The 24,046-nt window shown below is 37.0% G+C and overlaps 1 protein-coding gene across 4 annotated transcripts in view; it reads left to right on the top strand.

Annotated features, from left to right (window-relative positions):
• The window catches only part of C6 (complement C6), a 94,287-nt gene that overhangs the window by 23,340 nt on the left and 46,901 nt on the right, over window positions 1–24,046 (top strand). For 2 of the 4 annotated variants that reach the window (XM_055325734.1, XM_055325731.1), the window contains 5 exons: window positions 5,664–5,705; window positions 10,883–11,045; window positions 12,535–12,691; window positions 14,354–14,498; window positions 18,775–18,922. In XM_055325734.1, the coding sequence (XP_055181709.1) occupies window positions 10,903–11,045; window positions 12,535–12,691; window positions 14,354–14,498; window positions 18,775–18,922 (593 nt within the window). In that variant the 5' untranslated portion in view covers window positions 5,664–5,705; window positions 10,883–10,902. Of the gene's footprint in view, window positions 1–5,566; window positions 5,706–6,026; window positions 6,163–10,882; window positions 11,046–12,534; window positions 12,692–14,353; window positions 14,499–18,774; window positions 18,923–24,046 lie in introns of those variants that run through there. The other 2 variants (XM_055325732.1, XM_055325733.1) reach the window with 2 other exon arrangements.

The following is a 24,046-nucleotide window of genomic DNA, read 5'->3' as shown; positions in this document are numbered from 1 at the left end:
TACATGGATTTTTGACCGCATGGGAGATCCACACTCCTAATTCCCATGTTGTTCAAGCATCAGCTGTACAGAAGTAAGTGGGCTAGGAAGCAATAGGCGGAAAGGTAAAGTATAAGTCCATGGAAGTAGATGAAAGAAGAACCTGAGGATAGAATTCCAGATAGGAGCAAGAAGAGAATAATAGGAAGAAAGAGAGGAGTTTCCTGAGAAAAATATGTATTGTAAGATATCCTAGAAGCCAATAAGCAGATTGAAAGGTGGTCCTTCAGTTTGGCAATTAGGAGGTTCCTGGTGGTCATTGAGAGAATAGTTATGTAGGCTGTTGTGTTTGTAACTCCGATACCAAAGAGTTAAGTTAATGAAGAATAGCTATTAAGAAATCAAATATAGTCAATTTGGACTATCCCTGAAATAATTTTAGTAGTAAAAGAAAAGACAGAAAGAGCGTGGTAGCCTGAGGTCCGAAGTAAACCTCTATCTATATCCTCCATTTGAGAGTTTTGTTCTCTAATTCTCTGAGTGAAATAATTGAATTTGTAATTTTACTTTATCTACTTACACATTGACTGACAAAGTACACTCTAAAGGGCCAGGGAAATAGATGGGGTCATTAGCCTTGGTTCTAATGAGAAATTATAGTATTTTTCCTATAATGATAAGTTGGCATGTGGATACTTAGCGTACGAAAAAGCCTTCAGATAGCAGCTTGCACTGTTCATTATCTTATGTTTGGGGTTATTTTCTTGGCAGAAAATACCATTTGGCTGTGAATCTATCATCATTAAGAGAGGAATGAAGATTTTTAACAGAATACATATTCTAGTGTGGAAAAATTATAATTGGTCCATTTTAACTTTCCATGTCCTGGCTCTAATTTCCTTATACACCCTTCTGTTCCTTTATAAGAAAGGCCTTTTCCGCTGGTCAGTCTACACATTTAAGCTCACTAGCAACTTTCTGCATTATACAGATATAGAGCATTTTATTTAAAAAGGTATTCCAATAAAAATTAGTGAAAGGGAAAGGAGAGAAAATTAGTGAAAATATCAGTGAGGGTGGCAAAACGTGAGCGACACCTAACTGGGAATTGAACAAGGGGTAGTGGAAGGGGAGGTGGGCGGGGGGTTGGGGTGACTGGGTGATGGGCACTGAGGGGGGCACTTGGCAGGATGAGCACTGGGTGTTATGCTGTATGTTGGCAAATTGAACTCCAATAAACAAAATTAAAAAATAAATACATAAAAGGGTATTCCATGTCACCAGCCAACACTTTAGAAGACCTGCAATAGCTGAAATAGTTCAACTGGCAATTTTCATAGTATACTTTGTTTCTCGGTAGCATGTGTCCAAATATCGTTTAGAGAGCAGTCATATTCTTGCACAGATGCATACCTGAGCATAATTGCACACATCCAATTTGTAGCTCTGGAACAACCACTCATTCATCATTAACAAACAAACAAACAAACAAAACCAACCTATTTCTACACCTATTTCTCAAAGCCAATTGGACATTGTGGTTGTGTTGATCAGACCAGAAATCTCTCCCTCTGGGTTTCAGGGTTCAGAAAACTTTTTCTATAAAGGGTCAAATAGTAAATACTCTAGGTTTTGCAAGTTATATAGTCTCCTTTGCAACTATTCAACTCTACTGCTATAGTACAAAAGGAGCTGTGGACAATGACTAATTGTGTGACTTCATTTCAATAAAACTCTATTTGTAAAACAAGTAACAAGCTAGATTTGCCTTCTTGGCTGTAGTTTACCAATCAGTGATCTAGAAAAGACCTTGAGTGGGATGTGTCATTTAACCATCCACAGAGACTCAAGATGGAGAACCCATGTACATCACTGAAAAGATACTCCATCTCAACAATTCCTCCATACCACATTTAAATCCCACCACCTATGTTTTTCTAGTGCCATGGAACACAATCTTCTCATTTCTCTGTCCTCCTCATAGCCCACATTACTTAGCAACACTTCTTAGGCTCATCCTATTGGCTTCTGACTTTTATCTCTCTAGGTTATGACTGCTAGCATTTGCCCTTTGCTCCAAATACCATGACCATAGGAAAAAATGTATTTAATTTTAGGGCCTCAAAGAACCAACTAGAAAAAGAAGTGTACATACTTATTTTCTTGCCCCATCACCATATGTATCTTTTTCTCCTGTTAACTTTCTCAGATCCTGAAGGGTGAAACTCCTGTCCCACAGCCCCAATGTGTATTCAACAGAGATCTAAGGCACACTACTCTGTTTTTCTTCTTAGCCTGAAATCTCAATCTTTAAAGCCTCAGCGCAATATAGGAGAAAGAAAGCAGACTGTGAACCAGGTACTTGTATTCTGGTTCTGACTTACTCTGGTCTTGAGTAAGTTACTACCATGCATGTTAAAGCATGTTACCTTGGAGCAGAGGTCTCCCACTGTATTTCAAAGAATGCTTAGACTTGCTCAGATAATCATTTCCCACCACATGGTGAAAATATAAGTTGTTTGAGAAATGTTTGTTTTAGCTGTTTTCCATATTTGGGATAATTAATATTTTTTAAAGTCTTCTACTGTTTTGAGAAATGTTTGAGAAATACATATTTCCAAAAGAGGAAAAAATTTAATGAAGTAAAGTGATTTGCTGAAAATCATATAGTTGGTTATTGCAAAATCAAGAGGAAAATATAAGTCTCCACATTCTCCATTGCCATAGTTTTCTTTTTTTATTGCACCATTTTGTTCTGCTTCACCTTAGCATAATATACATATTAGCCAATCTCAAACTATTGTGAACCTCTCATAGAAGTAAAATCATAATTAGATGTAAAGAGTACACTTTTAGATGCTATTTTAAAACTTTACAGATTAAATTTTATATTTGCTTTTGCTGGTTTATAGAGACATCTTTTTCTATGATAAACATTTACATAATAAACTGTATGCAACAATTTTATTAAATTCATTTATTAATTTCAATATATCTCTAGATTCCTTTGGATTTTCTATATACATAATCATGTTGTCTATAAGTAATACCATAGGATCTCCAGTACAATACTGAATAAATGTAGTGATAGTAGGCATCCTTTTCTCTTTTCTGAACTTAGGAAAAAATGCTCAATATTTTTCCACTACGATGTTAGCTACAAGTTTTTTGTAGATATCTTTTGTCAGATTAAGAATTTATCTTCTGTTTCTATTTTGATGAAAGTTTTTAAAAGATATTAATTAATTAATTAATTAATTTGATGGGGAAGAGGTATGCAGAGGGAGAGGGAAAAGCTGACTCCATGCTGAGCACAGAACTTGATGCAGGACTCAATCCTAGGACTCTGAGATCATGACCTGAGCCAAAATCAAGGGTCAGATGCCTAACCAACTGAGCCACCCAGGTGCCCCAATGGAAGTTTTAATCATGCATAATTGTTGAGTTTTTTTAACTTTTGAATTGAAGTATAGTTGACATATATTATTTCAGGTGTGCAACATAGGAATTCAATAATTACACACATGAAATGCTCACCACAATAAGTGTAGTTACCGCATGTCACCAAAGTCACTAAGTTTTCTTTCTAAAAAAAAAAAAATATTATTTATTTATTTATTTATTTATTTATTTATTTATTTATGAGAGAGAGAGAGAGAGAGAGAGAGAGAGGCAGATACACAGGCAGAGGGAGAAGCAGGCTCCATGCCGGGAGCCTGATACAGAACTCGATCCTGGGACTCCAGGATCGTGCCCTGGGCCAAAGGCAGGTGCCAAACCACTGAGCAACCCAGGGATCCCCCATCACTAAGTTTTCATAAATGTTTTTATTCATTTATTAAATAATTATAAGTGTCTTGGGTTTTATTTTACTTACTTTATTCCACCTCACACCATTTATAAAAATACAGTGTGACCACAGAGGATTAAGACTCCTTATGAAATATAAAACTATAAGAGTAACTGATGCAAATTTAGGAATGTATCTGTGACTTCAAATTTCTTAAACAAAGTAATTTCCTAAGCAAAAGAAAAATTATCCAAAGCAAAGTGACAGATTGAAAGAAGAGACACTTAAAAATCCTTAAAATCATTGATACCTAGAATGTATGGAGCATATCTAAAAGTCAGGCAATGAAAGCAAAGAAGCACAATAGAAAAATAATGGGGGAATATTAATTTTCAATTTTCAGATAGGAAATCAGAATATCCAATGAGAACAAAGGGACGCTGAAGCTCACAATTGACCAGAGACACCCCACTTAACCAACAGCGAGATATCCTATTACATGTCAGATGTAAGGTCAATAGGTTGGCAACAATAAATACTTGCAAGTTGAGAACTTGCCAGTTAGAAGCTCTCTTGGGCTCCTGCTAAGAGTGTCAATGTGTACAGTTTTTCTGAAGAGTAACGTGGGAGGTTCTAGGAATTTTCTCACAGATTCACAGTGAAAAATATCTTGTGTTTATAGTTGCAGGGAGTCAAAGTCAACAAAAGTCGGTGCTGAGAGAGTAAATAAGTAAAATGTGGTTGATACAATGAATGTCTATGCTTCAATAGAATTACCTTGAATAAGGCTCAGAGCATAATGCTAAATGAAAAAAGTAAGAAATCAAATAAAACTTTTAGCAAAGTACCATTTCTGTAAATTACAAAAATATACATGGATAATGAGACTATATTTTTAAGGGTAGACATATATCTAGATAATAGTATATAAGGACAAATTTCAAATACATTAACACATGTAACTAATTCGGGAAAGAAATGAAACAAGATCATGGGGGGAAATCATGAAATAAAAGAAGATCTTGCATAGACCAATGATGATATGGTTTTATAGGCTGTGGAATGTAATCTATTCTGTGTATTTAAATCTTTAAAAAATAGGGGCACCTGGGTGGCTCAGTGGTTGAGCATCTGTCTTTGGCTCTGGTCATGACCCCGGGGTCCTGGGATGGAGTTCCACATTAGGTTCCCCACAGGGAGCCTGCTTCTCCTTCTGCCTATGTCTCTACCTCTCTCTCTGTGTCTCTCATGAATAAATAAATAAAAACTTTTAAAAAACAATCTTTAAAAAATATGTGATATCACTTACAAAATTATATATGTATGTATATTCCTGTGCATGTGTATACTTACATAGAGACACACACATACATATAATATGACTGGGAGTGTTTACTCCAAATATTGGAGTAATTTTTGTCTGGTTATTAAAAATGATTTTAATCTTCCCTTCACACTTTTCCATATTTCCTAAATCTTCTCAACAAATACAATAAAAAAATCAATACATGTTTTAATTAACTGGACACATTCCTAAAGGGGAAGACAATTTTAAGCAATTTATTCTAAGTGGTTTTTAAAAATAGAGTCAGAGATTTCTTTTTCTTTTCTTTCTTTTTTTTTTTTTTTTTTTTTTTGCAAGAGCAATACCTATTACAATATTCTTTGAATGGGAGAATCACTGAAAATTCAGAATCCCAGAGTTTCAGGGTTACTGCTGTTTGAGGTAATCGTTTACAAAGTCCAGAGTTTCCACAGAGTATTTATTTTGACAACACCCTGGGTATTGTTAGACCTGTGGGATAGGGCCTGTGTTAGCTAGCAATAGGAGGGAGAAGTTTTGTTTGGATTATAATGTAAACCATTTTCATTGCGACCTATTTTTTTTTTTCAGCCACCTGAGGATTAGCTCTCTGGACACCAAAACTGTTTAAAGGTGAGTGATATAATGATTTCATTCATAATCTTACTATTTCAAAATCATGGATCATGTTTCCAACAAACTTACCCTTTCATGAACAAAAATACATACCTTAGATCATTTGCCTTTCTTTTAAAATAAGAAGTAACTACTTTGCTTAAATATCATAAGAACTAAAGGTTCATGTTTCTTAAAGAACTATCCTTCCAGAGAACTACTTTGTTGAGATCAAGTTTTTTCTATGAGTTAAACTAGAGTTAAAAAGTAAAGCAAACATATCCTTTAACCAAAAGATGAGTCATGTGCCTGGACTCCCTAGCCTGCCCTAGCAATGGTAAGTATCATTTCTCGAGATTCTGGGGCATGCATAGAAGAAAAAAACATTAAATAAAGAGATTCAAGAAATTCACAAGGAGACAGAAAGAAAGAACCTGCTGCTGAGGGCAAACTAGAGCATCCTCTAACCTGTCGGGTAAGATATGCCAAACTGCCTTATAGACACATTCATGTGAGGCAAGTACATTAGAAGGTGACAGATCAGAATGAAATGGACTTCACTCTACACTAAAATTCTCCAAATGCTCACAAAGCCATCTTCAATGGTTCAGTGAGATCACTGATTTTTAGAGTTCAAGAGAGATGTATGGCTGCTGCTCTTCCACCATGGCACCAGAGCAGAAGATTTTTCCAGCCTTCTCTTCTTACTGAACATTCTTTTGTTCCATGTTTCTACGAAAATTGTATGGTAATGGGTAAAATGCCCATATGTCATTGTAGATATTTCCAAAAAGCCTAGAGATGTTGAAAATTAATAAATAAGGAAACATCTGATATTTTATGCTGGGCCATGGTAATAACAAATTTAGAGAAATAATTATCTTTATTGGAATGAAAATTATCCTTTTAACATAAAACAATTTTTCCTCATAACAATCAAATGGTATTAAAGGAGAAGATATCAATTAGTTATTTTATTATCAGCTCCTCAAATAAGAAGCTTAGACCCTATCATCTTAATTTATAGCATTCTTCCAAATCGCCTCAGAAGAGTTATAGCCAGAGAAGAGGTTGGAATAATTTTATAAGGGTTCTGTTCTTGAAGTTTTTGCTCTTAGTTGGAATAAAGTCCATCAATGCTTTTTGAGTTTTTGGAAGTGGAAACAGATATCATCTGCTGAGAACTGACAACTGGTAATTTAACTTCTCTCAATCATCTACATGCTGATTCAACAAAATACTTTAAGAATTTGCTTTCTCTACAGTTGAAGGAATTATTCTGGAAGAAAATGATCTCTTCAAAATCTAATAAGAAAAATAAATAAACAACAGCAACAGTAAAAACAACAAAACCCTCTCCTGTTAGGCTCCTTTGTTGAAGCAGTTCCTGTATGAGAGGATTCCTAGTTGAGGGTTGGAGGGTAGGAAGGTGATTAGTCAGGTGGTTGGTTAAGGGGGAAATTTCACATTGTTAGGAGTCTCAGCAACGAAGGTCCAGTGAAAAACCACCAATGAAAGTGGTGAAAAACCACCCAATCTGGAGTTTGAGTCTGATTATTTAAGACTCACTTTTCTCCTGATCACAGGCTAAATTTTGTCTGGACACTCTTTGGCTCAATGTTCTATAGTTCTGTGCTGCCTGGAAAAACCAGGAAAGGTGAGTTACTTACCAGTGAACAAAAATCAGTAGGCAAATGCAGCAATCTTTAATTTTTGGATTCGAAAGAGAAGTAACAGCTTTTAGATAAGTAGCAGCCTACCTATGAGTTGCATTAAAAAAAAAAAAACTTGGATAAAAAAGCATGGGAAGAATCCTCAGTTTCTGTCTACCCTCCCCAGACAGCGATAATGGATTCTATTATTTGTATTTCATTCAATGCCTAGCAGTATACAATGGATACTCAAATGTATGTCATTTTCATTTTAAATTGAAGGACATTCAGTCACATGTCAACGATTTTGGTTGCTTTTATTCTAGCATTTTTCTCTGGGCTTGTAGGGAAGTGTAAAAATCTCACTAATTTATTAAGAAGAAATGCTGTCAAGTCTGAGCATATTGGAGAAATAATTTTTATATCTGATCTCACACTCTTGGTTTGAATGAAGATTTATAGAATGATCCTCATTTTTTTTTTTTGCTGAAGAATTTTTTTACTGCGACACAAAGAAAATGACCACATTAAAATATAATCAGAAACTTACCCTCTGAAACATTTGAGGGAGGCATATTTCAGTAAGGCAACTTGGCAATATCTACTAATATTTTAAATTTCATATCATTTGACTAAGCCATCAACTGCTAGGAACACACCCACTGATCCCATGGATCTACTACGAAAGTATACAGTGCGATGATGTTTATTGCAGTGTGTGTATATACTAAATGTCTAAAATTAGGAAATAGTTAAATCCAGTGTAATACATCCACATGGTATAAAACTATGCAGCCACTAAAAAGATGCAGTAGATATGCATCTATCAATATAGAAAGATTTTCAAAGTATATTACTCAGTAAAAACAGCAAACTACAGAGTAGGGCACATCATATGTCCTCTTTTTGTGTATATATTTAAAGAACATGCATACATGTATATGTGTAAGATAATATATGGAAGAATTTTCCCTCAGTTGGATACCAAAAAAAAAAAAAAAAAAGAAAACAGTGATTATGTGTGGGAAGAGGTCATGGTTTCAGGTAGAAGAGAACTCTGGCTTATATTTTTCTTTCTGTTCTGTTCAAAATTTTCAAATATAGACGTGTGTTATTTTTACTTTTTTTGAATGTCAGCAGAAATTTTCTGGTTGATTATATTATAAGCTATGTTAATTTTCTTCTTCATACATCTTGATATAGTTTAGAACTTAATAAATGTTATCAAATAAATAAAAGGCAGACTAAATAAATTACAGGTGCTTTAAAAAGAAATCTGAATCTCAAAAGCTGTAGTTTTTTTTATTTCAATCAACTATTACAACAAAGCTGAGATAAAGCAGTTATGTTACAAACTATCACTCTGGCTAAAACAATGGAAGACAATTGAACAGAGAAGATCATTTCTGAGGTCTATGAAATATCTTTAATTTGGCAGAAACTTTGAGAATAGTGTTACAAAAGTGGCTCTAATTATGGACTCAAATTATGATATTCATATTTCATAAAAACCCATTTCTAAACTATTTCCAAGACCCAATTCAAAAATATTTATTCATTATATGCTATGCTTGCTCTCATTCTTCTAAATGCTGAAATGAATTCAACAGACAAAAGAGACCAAGAACCAGCGTGTTTACATGCTGATGAAGGAGAGAGGGAAGAGGAGATATTTATTTAAACTTAAGTAATAATTTATATATCAAAAGGGGATGTATAACAAAGAAAAATAAAGCTTTGAAGGGGCATAGGAAACACTGGTGGGGAATTACAATTTCAAATAAAATGGTCAGAGATCTGATTTTATTTGTAAGATGAAAAGCAACTAAAGCCATATTTCTAAGTTGTTTTGAATGCAAATAGCCTTATTTAATATCAAAACACATTTTTGGCTTTCACATGATCCTTGCTTCACTTAAGTAGCCACTAATTTTGAAAAATGCATGAGCAACAGCTACCATTAAATTTGTAACACTCTTAAATGTTATTACTAACTTGAAAAACTAATTTTTATTGAGTGATGATTCCTTGCCAAAGATTGTTCTAAGCACTTTGCATGAATTTTCTTACTGAAGCCTAACAAAAAAGTCTTATAAAGAAGGTAGAGTGTTACTGATGGTTTTATAGATAATGAAACTGAGACACAAAAATTAAAAGAATGGCTGGGCACCTGGGTGGCTCAGCTGGTAAGGCATCCAACTCCTGGTTTCAGCTCAGGTCATGATCTCTGGGTTGTGAGATCGAGCCCCACATCTGCTTGTCCCTCTCCCTCTGCTCCTCCAACCCCCTCTAAAATAATAAATAAGTCTTTAAAAACAAAAAATAAATTAAATGAATGACTTTTTAGCTCTTTAAATGAAAGTTACTATATTAATAAAATACAACAGCATTTTCTCTGTGTATTTAATAATGTTGCATGTTTTGTTAAAGATATAAGGATCAAAATAGCAACACTGGGGGCAAGAGGTGGTTTTGCAAGTTCCTTTCAATAGCTGGCAGATCCTCAAGGCTCCACAGCACACAGGGGAGCCGCTGATCAAAGTTTTCTCTATCATTCAGCTACATCTGGATAAATGCTCTTGTGGCCTAGGTGGTGGAGTTCAAGGCATCTAGATGCTCCAGTAACACATCGTTAGTGTGATCAGAAATTCAATGAAGGGATGCACCTCATCCAAGAATGAGGAGTTCTGGGATCTAAGTTGTTATGTAGTCTCAGCATTATTGCCCCTCCTGAAGCCCCAGTTTCATCATCCGTGCCATGAGGGGGTTTAACCTGGAGATGTCAAAGATTCATTTCAGCTCTAACTTCTATGACTCCATAGGTAGAGATAATTGGTTGAGCATCCAACTCTTGATTTTGGTTCAAGTCATGATCTTGGACCATGAGAGCCCCATGTGGAGTCTAACGATGGGCTCTGTGCTCAGCATGGATTCTATCTCTCTCCCTCCTCTGTGCTTCTCCCCCACTTTCATGCTCACTCTCTGTCTCTCAAATAAATAAATAAATAAATATTTTTTTTAAATTATAAGATTATATAAGAATTTTTTTTTAGATTTTATTTATTTATTCATGAGAGACAGAGAGAGAGAGAGAGAGAGAGAGAGAGAGAGAGAGGCAGAGTCATAGGCAGAGGGAAAAGCAGGCTCCATGCAGGAAGCCGGATGTGGGACTTGATACTGGGATTCCAGGATCACGTTCTGGACCGAAGGTGGTGCTAAACCACTGAGCCACCCAGGCTGCCCAAGAATTTCCATTTTGGAATGAAATGTGCTACAAATGCATACTACAGTACCTTGTCTTATAGGCTATTACTGACAATTCAGAGAAACTTCCTAGAACTGGGAGTTGTAACTCTGGAAATATCCACTCTAAAAATATTTAAAAGCAGGATTTCTAGTCATAAGTATGTGAATTTATATGTATTAACTAGCCTTAAGGAAGGCAAGGAGATGCAAATGTTTTCTAACATCTGAGTCTGTAATTGAGAATGACTTATAAGTTTTACCTCCAAAAGGCATTTGATGTACATCATTCCTCTTCAGGGCTTAGAGGCTTTCAAGGCATGGCTAGACACTCCATCTTGTATTTCATTCTCCTGAGTGCTCTGATTGACAAATGCCAACCCTGTTTCTGTGATCATTACCCATGGAGTCAGTGGTCCAGCTGCTCAAAAACCTGCAATTTTGGAACCCAGAGCAGACAGAGGTGAGTGTGAGCTGTGTAGATTGTGTTTGTGCCATGGGAAACCTCACAGACAGACTTAGAAAGTTATCGAGGTAAGTTGGTGGGGACAGGTGGCTTGAGGACCCTACTCCTCCACTATCTTGCCCCGCCCCCTCACAGATAGACTTAAAAATATCAAAAATCCCACACTAAGCAATCCCAAAGTAAGAAATCATAGAATTTGATTTGGATAGAATTTGAGGTCTTTTCTGCATAAGGTTGAACTGAAGTCTACATTTGTTCTCTCCATAAAATCAAGGGGCTTCAAAGAAATTTAGTTAAGAATATGTGCAATATTTTCTGTTGACTATTTAACTTACTAAGAATCACTACTCAAGCCTTTTTCAATCAGTGTATAACTGCTTGCCTACAGTTAGTGAGTTAATTATAGAGAATTTTCTACTCATTAAACTGAGTCTAACAGGACCTCAATTGAGCAGCGCTATTAGCTATTAGCTTGATTGTTGGCAAATACAAGATGGCAAGAAAACTGTGTTTACTTGATAACATTTAATAATTCAGTCTTCTCACCGATTCAGAGTACTTATCCCCCACAGTTTCTTTAAATCTGTTAGATGTCTCTGTTCCATGGAGATGCTCACATAACTTGGGAACAAAGGCATATATTTAATGTTTTTTCATTATTACAGCTTTTTAGAGACCTACTTTAGAAAACTGTTTTTACACGCGCAATGTGAGTCTCATTAAAATCATCAACTGACTTCCTCAATAAACCATCCTCTAAGTATGTTAAAGCTTTTAAGACTCCTTCACTCAAGAGTCCCTCTGTAGCTCTCCACTGCCTACCAAATAAAGCACAACAACATATCAGGATCCTCTCAGCCAGCGCTGCCCAGGTCCCTCCCACAAGCTCCACCAGGGACCCATCATGCTCCTCCACCTCTAATCTTGGCATATGCCTTTCCTTCCACATGCCCTTTTCTTTGATGTCTGGGGGACTCGTGAATTTTTCAAGGTGTATATCTTCTATTACTTTCTCTTTGAATCTTTGGCCCCACAGCACTCTTACTATGTCTCAGTCCTTATACTTATCAAACCGTGTTGTCATATTTTAAGGAATTTGCAGGAACTTTCTTTTCTTTTCCATCCAGTCCTTTCCAAGAATTCCTTGAAGGCCAGCTTCATAGATGTGTGAACTATTCAGTCACACAGGACCCTACTTAGAAGGGTTCCATGCTTGGCTCAATGCTCTGCCATTACTGTCTTAAAATTCTTAATAATTTTTTTAATAAGACGCCCCTCACTTTCATTTTGCACTGGCCTCACAAATTAAAAATCCAGTCCTAAGTTCCATTAAGTGGTAAGAACTGCGCAGATGCCAACCTGCCTGATTTTCCATGAAAACTTTTCCTTTCATTAATAGTGGTTGATGTTTAATGATATTTTTCTTATGGGGCTTGAAGGACAGTGAATATATTCAATCTAAACCTCTTTCTCCTCACTATTACAGAAAAATAGTAGTTGATCAGTACTATCTGGATAACTTTTGTGACCAGCTTTGCACTAAGTCGGAGACCAGAGAATGTAACTGGCAACATTGTCCCATCAACTGCCTCCTGGGAGATTATGGACCATGGTCTGACTGTGACCCTTGTGTTGAAAAACAGGTAGGTGACCCATGGATATCTTCAGGAGATCTGAATCATAATAAAAGACTTGGATAACCTAACATCAATGTTAGGTTAGGTTCATCAATGTCTAAAAATAAGCCATCTCAGCTTCCATTGATGGAAAATTCCATTTAGCAATCTTTTATTCTGGGGGGGGGGGGTAGCAGAACTCATTTACATGGTTTACTATCATAGGAGGACCAAGAGGAAATTTTGCCCCCAGTGCTGGTATAGTACTTACTGAGCTCTGAATTCTACTGCCTATTTCCTCTGAGAGCTCAGAAAGTAAAAGCAGATGCTAGAAAACGGGGGTTTCGGTCCAAGATTTAAAATCAGATACAAATGAGAGACATTAATCAAAAGGCTGACTCCTGGCCCTGCCTCTAATTTCCCTCTCCCCGCAGGAAAGTCCCTTGATTTGTTTGTTGTTCCTAGCTGTAGTATTTACCCATCTTAGCTCATTCCTATGAGGGCATTGGCCCACATAAATTGCAGTCAGAGTGGTGCTGAGCATTCTCACATTAGGAAAGAAAAAGAAACTTTGTGGAGGACTCACTCTCTGAGGGAAACTGTTCTAGGCTTTTTACTTATATCATCTTATTCAAACTTCACATCAGAGTGTGTTTTCCTACTCCCTTTACAGATGAGGAAGCTATAGCTCATTTAGGGAGAAGTAACTTTCCCAAGAATATACCTCTGATGAATAGAGGCGCTATATTTTGAACTTGGATTTTTCTAACTTGAAAGTCAGTAATTTTTTATCCTGTCCTATTCTTATCCTTCCCTGACTCCCTGTTTTACTACTCACCATTTAAAATCCTTTAAATGTGAATGTGTTAACCTGGGTTCCTTTTTTTAAAAAAAAAAGATTTTATTTGCTTATTCATGAGAGACAGAGAGAGAGAGAGGCAGAGACACAGGTAGAGGGAGAAGCAGGCTCCTCACAGGGAACCCGACACAGGATTTGATACTGGAACCCCAGGATCACGACACAAGCCAAAGACAGACACTCAACCACTGAGCCACCCAGGGGTCCGTCCCATCAACCTGGGTTTCCATGCTGACTTCCTTATGCAGAGGAACCCTCAAATCCTTTCAAATTGATTACTTCATAGGACCTTTGAGATATACAAGGGCTACTGTGGGGCACCTGGGTCGTACAGTAAGTTAAGTCCCTGGCTCTTGGTTTCCGCTCTGGTCATGATCTCAGGGTCATGGAATCGAGCCTCACATTGGGCTCCACACTCATGGAGGCTGCTTGAAATTCACTCTCCCTCTCTTCCTCATGCTTGTGCTCTGTCTCTCTCTAAAATAAATAGATCAATCTTTAAAAGTGCTAATGTTACTGCCTAGATTTACTGCATGCAAGATACTCCATAAATATTCATGCATTTGATTTATTTTCACATGGTTTCAGAGTTAGAAGTCTTAGAAATCTTTTGTACTGCTTTCTCATTTTATGATTTGGAAAACTGAGGCCCAGAGAGGTGATGATTTCCCTAAGGGCACACAATAATGGAACTGGAAAACTCTTTAGTTAATTTAGGAAACATTAATGGAGGAGGAATCACCGCTGTGATGAAGAAGCCCAGTTTTCTTAGATACTTTTGGCTTGACCCTGCCTCCAAGTCCCCTCATTGTTCTCTTCTTTCCTTTCAGTTTAAGGTGAGATCCATCTTGCGCCCCAGTCAGTTTGGAGGACAACCATGTACTGAGCCCCTGGTGACCTTTCAACCATGCATTCCATCTAAGCTCTGTAAAATTGAAGAGATTGACTGCAAGAATAAGTTCCGCTGTGATAGTGGTAATGTACTTTAGGAGATGTTCAATCTCTACCAGAAATGACTTGACAATAAAGTTATTCCAGTTGACTACCAGTAAAAGCCATGACAGAGAAGTCCCACCATGTTTTAAGCATGGAGACAGGGGTGTTATGGTCCCAATTGTCAAGCCATTCATGTATAAAATTATAGCTCTCAGGCTATAATTATCTTGACCAGCACCCTATCCATTTGCTCTCCAAGTACTGGTGCCCAGGTCCCTATACTGTGATAAAGCAGGATGAAGAGAAGGCACATACTCATAAAAATCAGCTATTAATGAGTACAAATCTATGACCAGAACAAGCAGCTGAAGAAGAGTGACAGATTTAAAAGATCTTCAATATAGTTTATTAAGATAAGAATATTAAGATTAAGATATTATGTCAGAGAGGTGACTAGAGATAATGTGGCAGATTTTCTTGTGGTCCATTGAATGGCTCCAAAGGTAATTCCAAAGGGAAAATTGAAAATGATTTAAACGATGGCAATAGTCACATCCATTATTCATTCATGTATTTAAGTTTCACTAGATTATAAATCAATATACTTGAATATACTGCTTAATCCTATGTATTCTCTTGCTAATTAATAGCTCTTCAACACCACCATTTTGAACTCCCTAAATCTGATTTCTGCAAACTTTTTTCTGTAAAGGTCCAGACAGTAAATATTTTAGGCTTTTTGGCCGTATGTTCTTTGTTGCAACTACTCAAGTCTGGCACTATAGCATCAGAGCTGCCACAGATAGCATGTAAACAAATGGGTATGGCTGTGTTCCAGTCAAATTTTGCTTACGAAATCGGGCAGCAGGTGAGTTTTGGTTCTGCTTCCTGCTTTCCACCAGAGTTCACTAACCTCTTACCTAAATAATCAATTTGACATTAAAATTGGGATCCATATCACTTTTATGTACTCTGGAATACAATGAAAAGTACAGTATTTGTAACTAAGTAGCAGATTTCAAATTCCATAGAAAAATTGACTCCAGACCTTAGATCTAGTGTTTCTCTCCTCTTGCTCCTTGCTTCCTGCCTTTAGCTTTGTTGACCTTTTCTGAAAGTTGGACAGGAATGCTGGTGTTGGAATTTTCCCACTGTACCCCTCACACCTGGGATATGAGGGTGGCACATGGGTAGGAAGACACACTTCATGGCTACATGCATAAGGTCAGGTCACAAGTTGACAAAAGAAGGAATATGAAAACAACCTTACTGGCAATGGCTGAGTGGAATACAGACTTAGGCATTTTTTTTTCAGACTTAGGCATTAAATCCAGAATATTAAGATAAAGGTTTAGAACTGAGATACAACTATTTGAAGCTTGAAAGATAGCTTTGAAACTAATTACCAGAAAGAACCCCTTTATACAATGGATGCTAGATCTATGAAATTTATTACAGAAGGTCTATTTTGTTTAGGCCAAAAATATTCACAAGTTTGAGAAGCCTTTAGGTACATCAATGGCCCACCCATTCATAAGAAGTGATTTCAGGAAAGCTAGTGGTATAAGGACAGGTGATCTTTAGTTCATCATTAATATACCCAGCAAGTGATTAAAAAAAAAAACCTGACTATTGAAATGTGTATGCAATGTATGGTAAGCAGCTGCTACCCTGAGCTCTCTTGGTGACCCCTGCTCTGCTGTTCAGGTCCCTTCACCAGGAATCCTTAGGTCTTCCCATGATCCAGCCATTAAATGCATGATCCCTGCCACAGATGTGGTTGGCATTCGTTTTGATCAGTGCCATGGCCTATGGATTGTTAAATATTTCATTGCAGATTATATACTACTTTGCTTTTCTAAAATCAGCCACTATTGCTTTTCAGCCTTTGGGCTAAGACCTAGTGTAAAATCATCCATTAATGCCCTTCTCAAAAGAAATAAAAGCTTGTATGGACTCAATAGGATGCCTGGCTCTCAATTAACAAAGAACTATTTATCCTAAAGTGAGTTTCCCTTTTCCCTTTCCTCCCTCATGATTGCTGTTCGAGTCCCTCAAGACTAAATATATGATTTTAATGCACATGTGGATCTTTGAGAATTACCCACAAGACTAATAATCACAACTCACACTATATCAATTCCTCTCTCAAAGTCCTAACTTTAAGCATAAAGACAAGAGAAGCTGTAGCTTGTTATACATATACTATACCATTGCAGTAACACAAATGTTCAAGTAAATAGGAAAAACATGTACGATTTCTAAGTGATACATATCTCCAGGTATAAATATATATATATTCATATATGCATGCATTGGCTAAAGCATGCTGACCTCTGCAAATCCTGCACTATCCAAACTGCCCTTCACCTTTCCTATTCCTTCTTTGGTATGGGATATATTTATGGCTTACAATATTTCTCCCCTTGTGTTTCCTATTCTATTGAGTTTCTGTGGCCTGGAACCATTCTCAGCTGTGCCCTATCTGACCTCTATCACTCCTGCCACCCATTCCTAAACATCACTCAAAAGAAGTCCTCTGGATTTCATCCCTACCCTTGCTAATCACTCCTCTTCAATATCCCCAGAAGTACCAAATGAATAGAATTTCTTATATTCATACACAACTGTTTCCTTGCTCACAAAGCTAGGCTAATGAGAACGATACCCTGCACGTATGTCCCTACCTCTGCCTGATAAAATGAGATTTCCTTTTTTTTTTTTTTTAGTGTAACCATATCAGAAATTAGATTTGCTCAAATTTAAAAGGGTGAGTTTCAAAACTTTTAAAAAATGTAGTATTTGTTCTTTTTCTCCTTTGGATAAAGCATCTCTATTTCAAACTAAATTACATACTCTTTTCCGCCCTAAAAAAAGCAAACAAACAAAACACTAGAGATGTGCTATTTTAAAAACAAACCATCTTTCAGGTAATATCTTGGGACTCGCAGACATCCAGTTCCCTTAATATATTCAGTCTTGTTTGATTATGGTGCTCACAACTATAATTCTTTATAATTATGGTCCAGATACAATACAAAATTTTGAATAATCAGAGAAAGAGACTTAATTACTTCCATTTTTCTCTACCTTCTTATTGAAGATTATTTACCAAAAGAGTTGAAACTAAGTGTTTTCTGGAAAACTTTCTATTAATAAAAAAATTTAATTCAACAGAATACCAAATTTCCCCCAAGCATTTCAGTTAGTCAAAATAGTTATGCATAGGGGATCCCTGGGTGGCTCAGCAGTTTAGTGCTTGCCTTTGGCCCAGGGTGTGATCCTGGAGTCCCAGGATCGAGTCCCACATCAGGCTCCCTGCATGGAGCCTGCTTCTTCCTCTGCCTGTGTCCCTGCCTCTCTCTGTGTGTGTGTCTCTCATGAATAAATAAATAAAATCTTAAAAAAAATAGTTATGCATAGCTGCAGTGAGATGCTGATTACAACTTAAAGTAATTAATCAGATGATCTTGAGTAAAACATTTAATTCAATCTCATTGTCAGTGAGACCTATACATAATCGTACAGATGCCAGCATCCCTGATTATAGACAAGAGGCTGAGGGACAGGAGAGGGGCTGTCTTGTACATAAGCCATTTCAATTTCTGTAACAGATTAATATACACTGATTCTAAGGATCCTTATGAAATTCAGGAAATTTAAAAAGGAAGGGAATTATCTAAGTAAATGGAGTTTGTACTATTTTGTAAATTCACTCACTTAACCTGCTACTTAACCCTGTAGTACCTAGTGGTTTAAAGAATTGCTTTTTTTAACTTGTTCAAAAAACAATTAGATATAATAAATTTTATGTTCCTGAACATAAGATAAAAAAATCACATAGCATGGCTCTTAAGCTATATGTCTGGCTTCTTTCACTCAACATAAAATTTTAGAGATATAGTGATATTATCGTGTGTGTGTGTGTGTGTGTGTGTATTAAATTATAGGGTTTTCTAAAAAATAAGAATAGTGACCTTGAGTTTGTTGTTCTGAATCAAAACAAAAGCCTGAACGTACAGAACATGGTTTCTGCAGCAAGCTCACTGTCATGGGATTGGGATTCTAGAATTACTTCTCTTATTAAGACAATCAGCCCAATGGTAACTAAATTCTACAGTACTCTTGTAATCCTACAAAAATAAGGGGAAAATATCAGTTTGGCATCCATTTCCATATTTCCTAAATCTGTATCAAAAATAGTGAAAATTTTCCTCACAACTCTCCCTTGAAATTTAAAGCACTCACTTATTTCAAAGCAATAAACATCTTGAATAATCACGTGTTGTTAACGTCATTTGCTTTTCTTGACCAGGCCGCTGCATTGCCAACAAGTTAGAATGCAATGGAGAAAATGACTGTGGGGACAATTCGGATGAAAGGAACTGCGGGAGAGCAAAAGCAGTGTGCCCGGGGAAGCGGCAGTGGAATCCCATCCCCAGCGTACAGCTGATGGGCGCTGGGTTTGTAATTATTGTCTTTTCACCCTTTGAAGGAGTAAAGGAATCTCAGGAGGAATGAGCTGGAAGTAGCAGTGAAGCAATGAGACACATGATTGTCCACCTTCCTCATTAACCTCTTATGACTCCCACCAGCCCTGTCTCCCACATGAGGTGGCCCTGCTCTGGCATTATGTGGCCATGATCCTCACTGCTGCAGTATAGAAGAATTTAGCATCTTCACACTTAGCCTCTACCAGGCAATGCTTCCTAATCATGGTTTGTTTCCATTCTCATCTATCCTTCTGACAGTTCTGGAGTGAATCAGGGTGGATTCCTGGGGCTAGGTCTTGATTGGGTGAGTAACCAATTAGAAATACACTTTTCCCATCTGTATGTTGGATGACTACAAACTGCTTTGAAGTTCTGTCCTAAGAATTCCTAATTAGAGTTTATTTCAGTAAGAGTGCTTTAATATCATCTTATCAATGTACAGGCATGGTTTATTTCTTTTCTTTTCCCTGGAAAAAAACCTCAGCCCCAAACTCCCACTGGTAATGGAGAAGAGGGTATCAGGAAAGTATGCTTGTGACTGTATTGAAACCCAAAACACTAAGGAAGGAAAACCAGTCTGCAAGCACGAGAGGCAAACTCAGAGTCAATGATGGGAAATAAAGACAGCAGGAAAGGAATGAGGCAAACATGAAAAAAAAAAAGGGGGGGGAGGTGATAAAAAAATAATAATAATGGTGAGAAAAGTAAGAGGGTAAGAGGTCAGCTGAACCTGGCTAAGGTATCCAAACCTTCTCTCACATGGACCATGCAGTGCATGGGTAGTTCAGGACCAGATGCATTACCATCTGGTCTACTTGCTCAGCTTATAGATTAGGAAACTGAGATGCAGAAAGGTTAAATAACCTGTCCTACCAACCAGTAAGTAGTGAAACCAGAATTCAAATCCAGATTTCAAAACTCAGGTGATTTCCACCATTACATTCTGATTTAGGACAATATCCACCTTAAGAATGAGAACATACTGGAAGAAACGTCAGTAAACCATGCAAACCTCCTTCCAGTCTTTAAATAGTGCTCAGGAATTCTAACATTCTTATTTTAGGTCATGAGGACACTGGAGATTTGGCAAAGGATTCTAAATTCATTAAACTGCACCAATGTCTTAGAAAATCTCAGGAAATATAAGAGAAGTCAATGAAAAGAGAACTAAGCCTTAGTTGGAAGCATAAGAAAATCAGTAAAGATAATCTCCTGTACTCTCTTGATCCCATGATAAAGAATTCTCCCATCAATTTTTGGCCAGAAAGCAAATAGTTTGCTATAGGTTTTTGCTGCTTTGTATTGGGCTCTTTTTCTAAGTCTTCACTCATGCTGCCAGACCTGCATAATATGAAACCCTGAGGCACCAAAGACGAACAGCAGCAGTTACAAATACAACCTCACTTAATTAGAACAAAAACCAGAAGCTATTGAACCAAACTCTGATAGCAGTAAAATGGAGCCACTATGAGTCTGGAAGTGGGGGAGCCAGGTCCTAGAACTAGTTCTGCATTAGCTCACTTACATCATAACTAAGTTATCGAACATTTCTGGGCTGCAATTTCCTCATGTATACATCAGATGACTACAAACTGGTTTCACATTCTGTCCTAAGAATTCCTAATTAGTGTTGATTTCAATGAGAGTGTTTCAACAACATCTTCTTACCAACGTACAGAAATGGTTTCCTTCTTTTCCTTTCCCTGGAAGAAAACCTCAGCCCAAAAGTCCTACTGATAATCACATTTCCTAATGTTCCAACTGAGGAGGGGTGACATTACAAACACCTCTTGCTCAGTTGGTCTAGGCTCTAGAGTTACAGATGGGGAGGACCACATGCTATGTGTACTTTGGCAGAAGGACCATGTGGCCCTCCGCCAACCAGAGCTGTTATCCCAAGGTTTCTCAGAAATGAGCAAAACCTGCTGGCTCAGGGACAGCCAGTCCTCTCCTCGCCTCTCCAGGGACCAAGAATTTTAAGAGCTGCTTACTGGAATCTCTTTCTTATCTGTTGGCCTTAGAATCTCTGCCCCCTCTCTAGCACATTTCTACCCAAAAAAGGTAGCCTCCTGGGTAGCTGTACCTGTTTTTAAGTAGCATCTCTCCAAGAAAGAATTTAACAAGACATACCAACGTTCCTACATTGCCAGCACCAGTCACCAAGTCTTAAATCTAAAGCAAGAATTGGGCAATAATAGCATGCTATTCATTTTTTCTCAGGTTCAACCAAGGTACAAATGCATACACACACATATACATACAGGCACACACATGCAGATTTATATATGTGTGTAATTTGTTATTAAATTTTGAAAGTATAAAATATGACACATAAGGCCAAATTATATAAAAACACTTTAAAACTTAAAATATGAAAGACCATATAATATATTTGAAAGACCAAAATATTTAGTCAACTTAAATACCACAGAAGGGAGGAGAAAGAATAAAGCTAAAAATCACTATGTAGTTGACTTAACACCTAAAAGACTCCTTGGGCATGTCCTAATAGAGCTATCTCTAGAAAACTACCTTCTAGCTCTTTGTTACCTTCATAAATTCCTCGTGACCCGTGAGCCATTTTTCCCCAGCCCTTTCTTGTTTGTGACAAACTCATAAGTACATTGTATAAAACAGTGTAAGGTCAACAGTTCTTTTATCTCATTGATCCCTTTCAACTCCGAAAACAAAAATGAATGAGTCTTAAAACACCTGTGTTTGTCTTGCTACCATGAGTAGTTTGGAAAGTTTTTCCCAGACCAACTCCTCATGCTTTCTCCCTCAAAATACCCATTGATGCAAATTCAAATACGGATGAGAACAAACCTCAAATTGTGCTTGCAGCTATTGGAGTATGAGATGCATTTTACAAAAGCCACAGGAATCACACCTTTTTTAAAAACAGCTTTATTGAGGTATAATTCACTACCAGTTCTCCTGCTCTGTACCTCTTCTCCTCTCACGCGACCACCCTTGTCGCCATGCTCTGACCAGAAGTGCGGGGGTTTTCCAAGTCAATCTCTGAGACACCAATTGGGTGTCCTATAGTTTGATTGAACTCTGACACCATGTACCTAAGGGTAGTGTCAGATGTCACAGGTGAAGGGCTCAGTCCCACAACCCAGCCTCCTCAAATGCTAATCACCAGCCCAAATTATCACCTGTGACTCTGATACCTAGGAGGTTTTCAGGACCCCCTCCTCTTTGATTAATTTGCTAGAATGGCTCACAGAACTCAGTAAAACAATTTACTTACTGGTTGTTAAAAAACAAAATTCAACTAAGTGAAGATCTAATTGGCTTTTTTTAATGATTCACGTCAGGCAGCCTTCCATCTAGCAGATAGAAAAGAGCTCCAAGGAGCTCTACAAAAATGGAAAACATTTATGGGCAGAAGGAAGCAGAGCAAGGAAGTTTCTGCCAAGAGTGGATTATTTCAGGCAAGGGCACCTTCCTTTGAGGGAAAGCAGGAGTCAGTCAGGCAGATTAGCTCACTAGTGCTGACCAAGTATTCGACATTGCTGGTTAAAGCTCACGTTCTTGGGAGAGGCGATTAAGAACTGCAATTAGGTTAGGCATTAAGGCTTGGTTTGCTGACATGAAGCTTAGCCCAAGTGACTCTTTTTGTTGTTTCTTTTTTAAAACACTGTTTACCAGTTTATTATAAAACAATATTAAAAAAAATACAGATGTCCAATTGGGAGAGATATGTAAGGTAAGCTGTGTGGGAAGGGGCACAGAGCTTCCATGACTCGCCTCCTCCCAGGCACTCCATTCTCTCAGTACTTCCACGTATTTAACAGAAGTAATCTGAACCTCACAGTTGTCAGATTTTTATGTAGGCCATCATGTAGGCCTGATTGATCATTGACTCCCTTTCTAGTCCCTCTCCCCTCTCTGGAGATTGGAAATAAGGCTGAATATATTCCAAGCTTCTAAACATGGGTTGGTCTTTCTGGTGGGCCATCCCCCACCCAGGAGCCTACCAAGAGTCACCTTATTAGAACACAAGACACTCCTATCACCAAGGAAATTCCAAGGGGTTTAGGAGCTCTGTGTCAAAAACTGGGGTCAAAGACCAAATATTAGAACAAAAGATGTTCTTAGTGCTCTCACTGCGTAGGAAGCTACAAGGATTTTAGGGGCTCTGTGCCAGAAGCTGGGGGCACAGATCATTATATATGTTTTTTATTATCTCATCACATGTAAGCCAGCATTATCAAGCTTTTTAAAAAGTTTTTTTCACAGAATATTTATAAGAATTTGGAAATCTATTGGAGCATCTTGGAGAAGTTTTTTATCTACTATAAAACAATTTCCTGATTTCCATAATTTCTTACGTACTTGACTTGTGCTATGGTTATGTCCTTCAGTTTCCTCATTTATAAAATTGGTGAAATATTTGTATCTATATCTACATCACATGGTTATCATAAGTATTAAATAAATATGACAGTAACATTAGGGGTGCCTGGGTGGCTCAATCATTTAAGCATCTGCCTTTGGCTCAGGTCATGATCCTGGGGTTCTGGGATTGAGACCCACATTGGCTCCCTGCTCTGTAGGGAGCCTGCTTCTCTCTCTCCCTCTGCCTGCACTTCCCTCTGCTGTGCTCTCTTTCCCTCTGTCAAATAAATAAATAAAATCTAAAAAAACATTTTTTTTAAATAGTAACGTTAAGTGTAGATCAAACTGTGCTTGATACAAGTATATGTATAAATATATATGTATATTTACTATATTCATATATATACATACAGTAAATATGTATATGTATTTACAAATAGTAAATATGTATGTATATTATAAAAATGTATATAATGTGTGTAAATATACATATAGTAAATATATGTAAAAAATAATATATGTATAAAAATATATGTAAAAAAATATATGTATAAATAGTATGTAGGCATTTATTAAATAAATTTTAAATATTACTACAGTTATTAATAAAAACAATAGTATTATTATAATTTTATTAAAATACTGCTATTACTATTTAGTTGTTAACTCTCTCTAAGAATTCGTTTGCTCTATCATACTGAAGGAAGTGAACCCAGAATGGCATTAATTATGTAATAATTTATCTTA

The sequence above is a fragment of the Nyctereutes procyonoides genome, unplaced genomic scaffold (genome assembly GCF_905146905.1).
Source record: "Nyctereutes procyonoides isolate TBG_1078 unplaced genomic scaffold, NYPRO_anot_genome, whole genome shotgun sequence".
Classification (NCBI taxonomy): domain Eukaryota; kingdom Metazoa; phylum Chordata; class Mammalia; order Carnivora; family Canidae; genus Nyctereutes; species Nyctereutes procyonoides.
The sequence above is the reverse complement of the archived record's forward strand: the minus strand, read 5'-3'. Positions and strand labels throughout refer to the sequence as shown.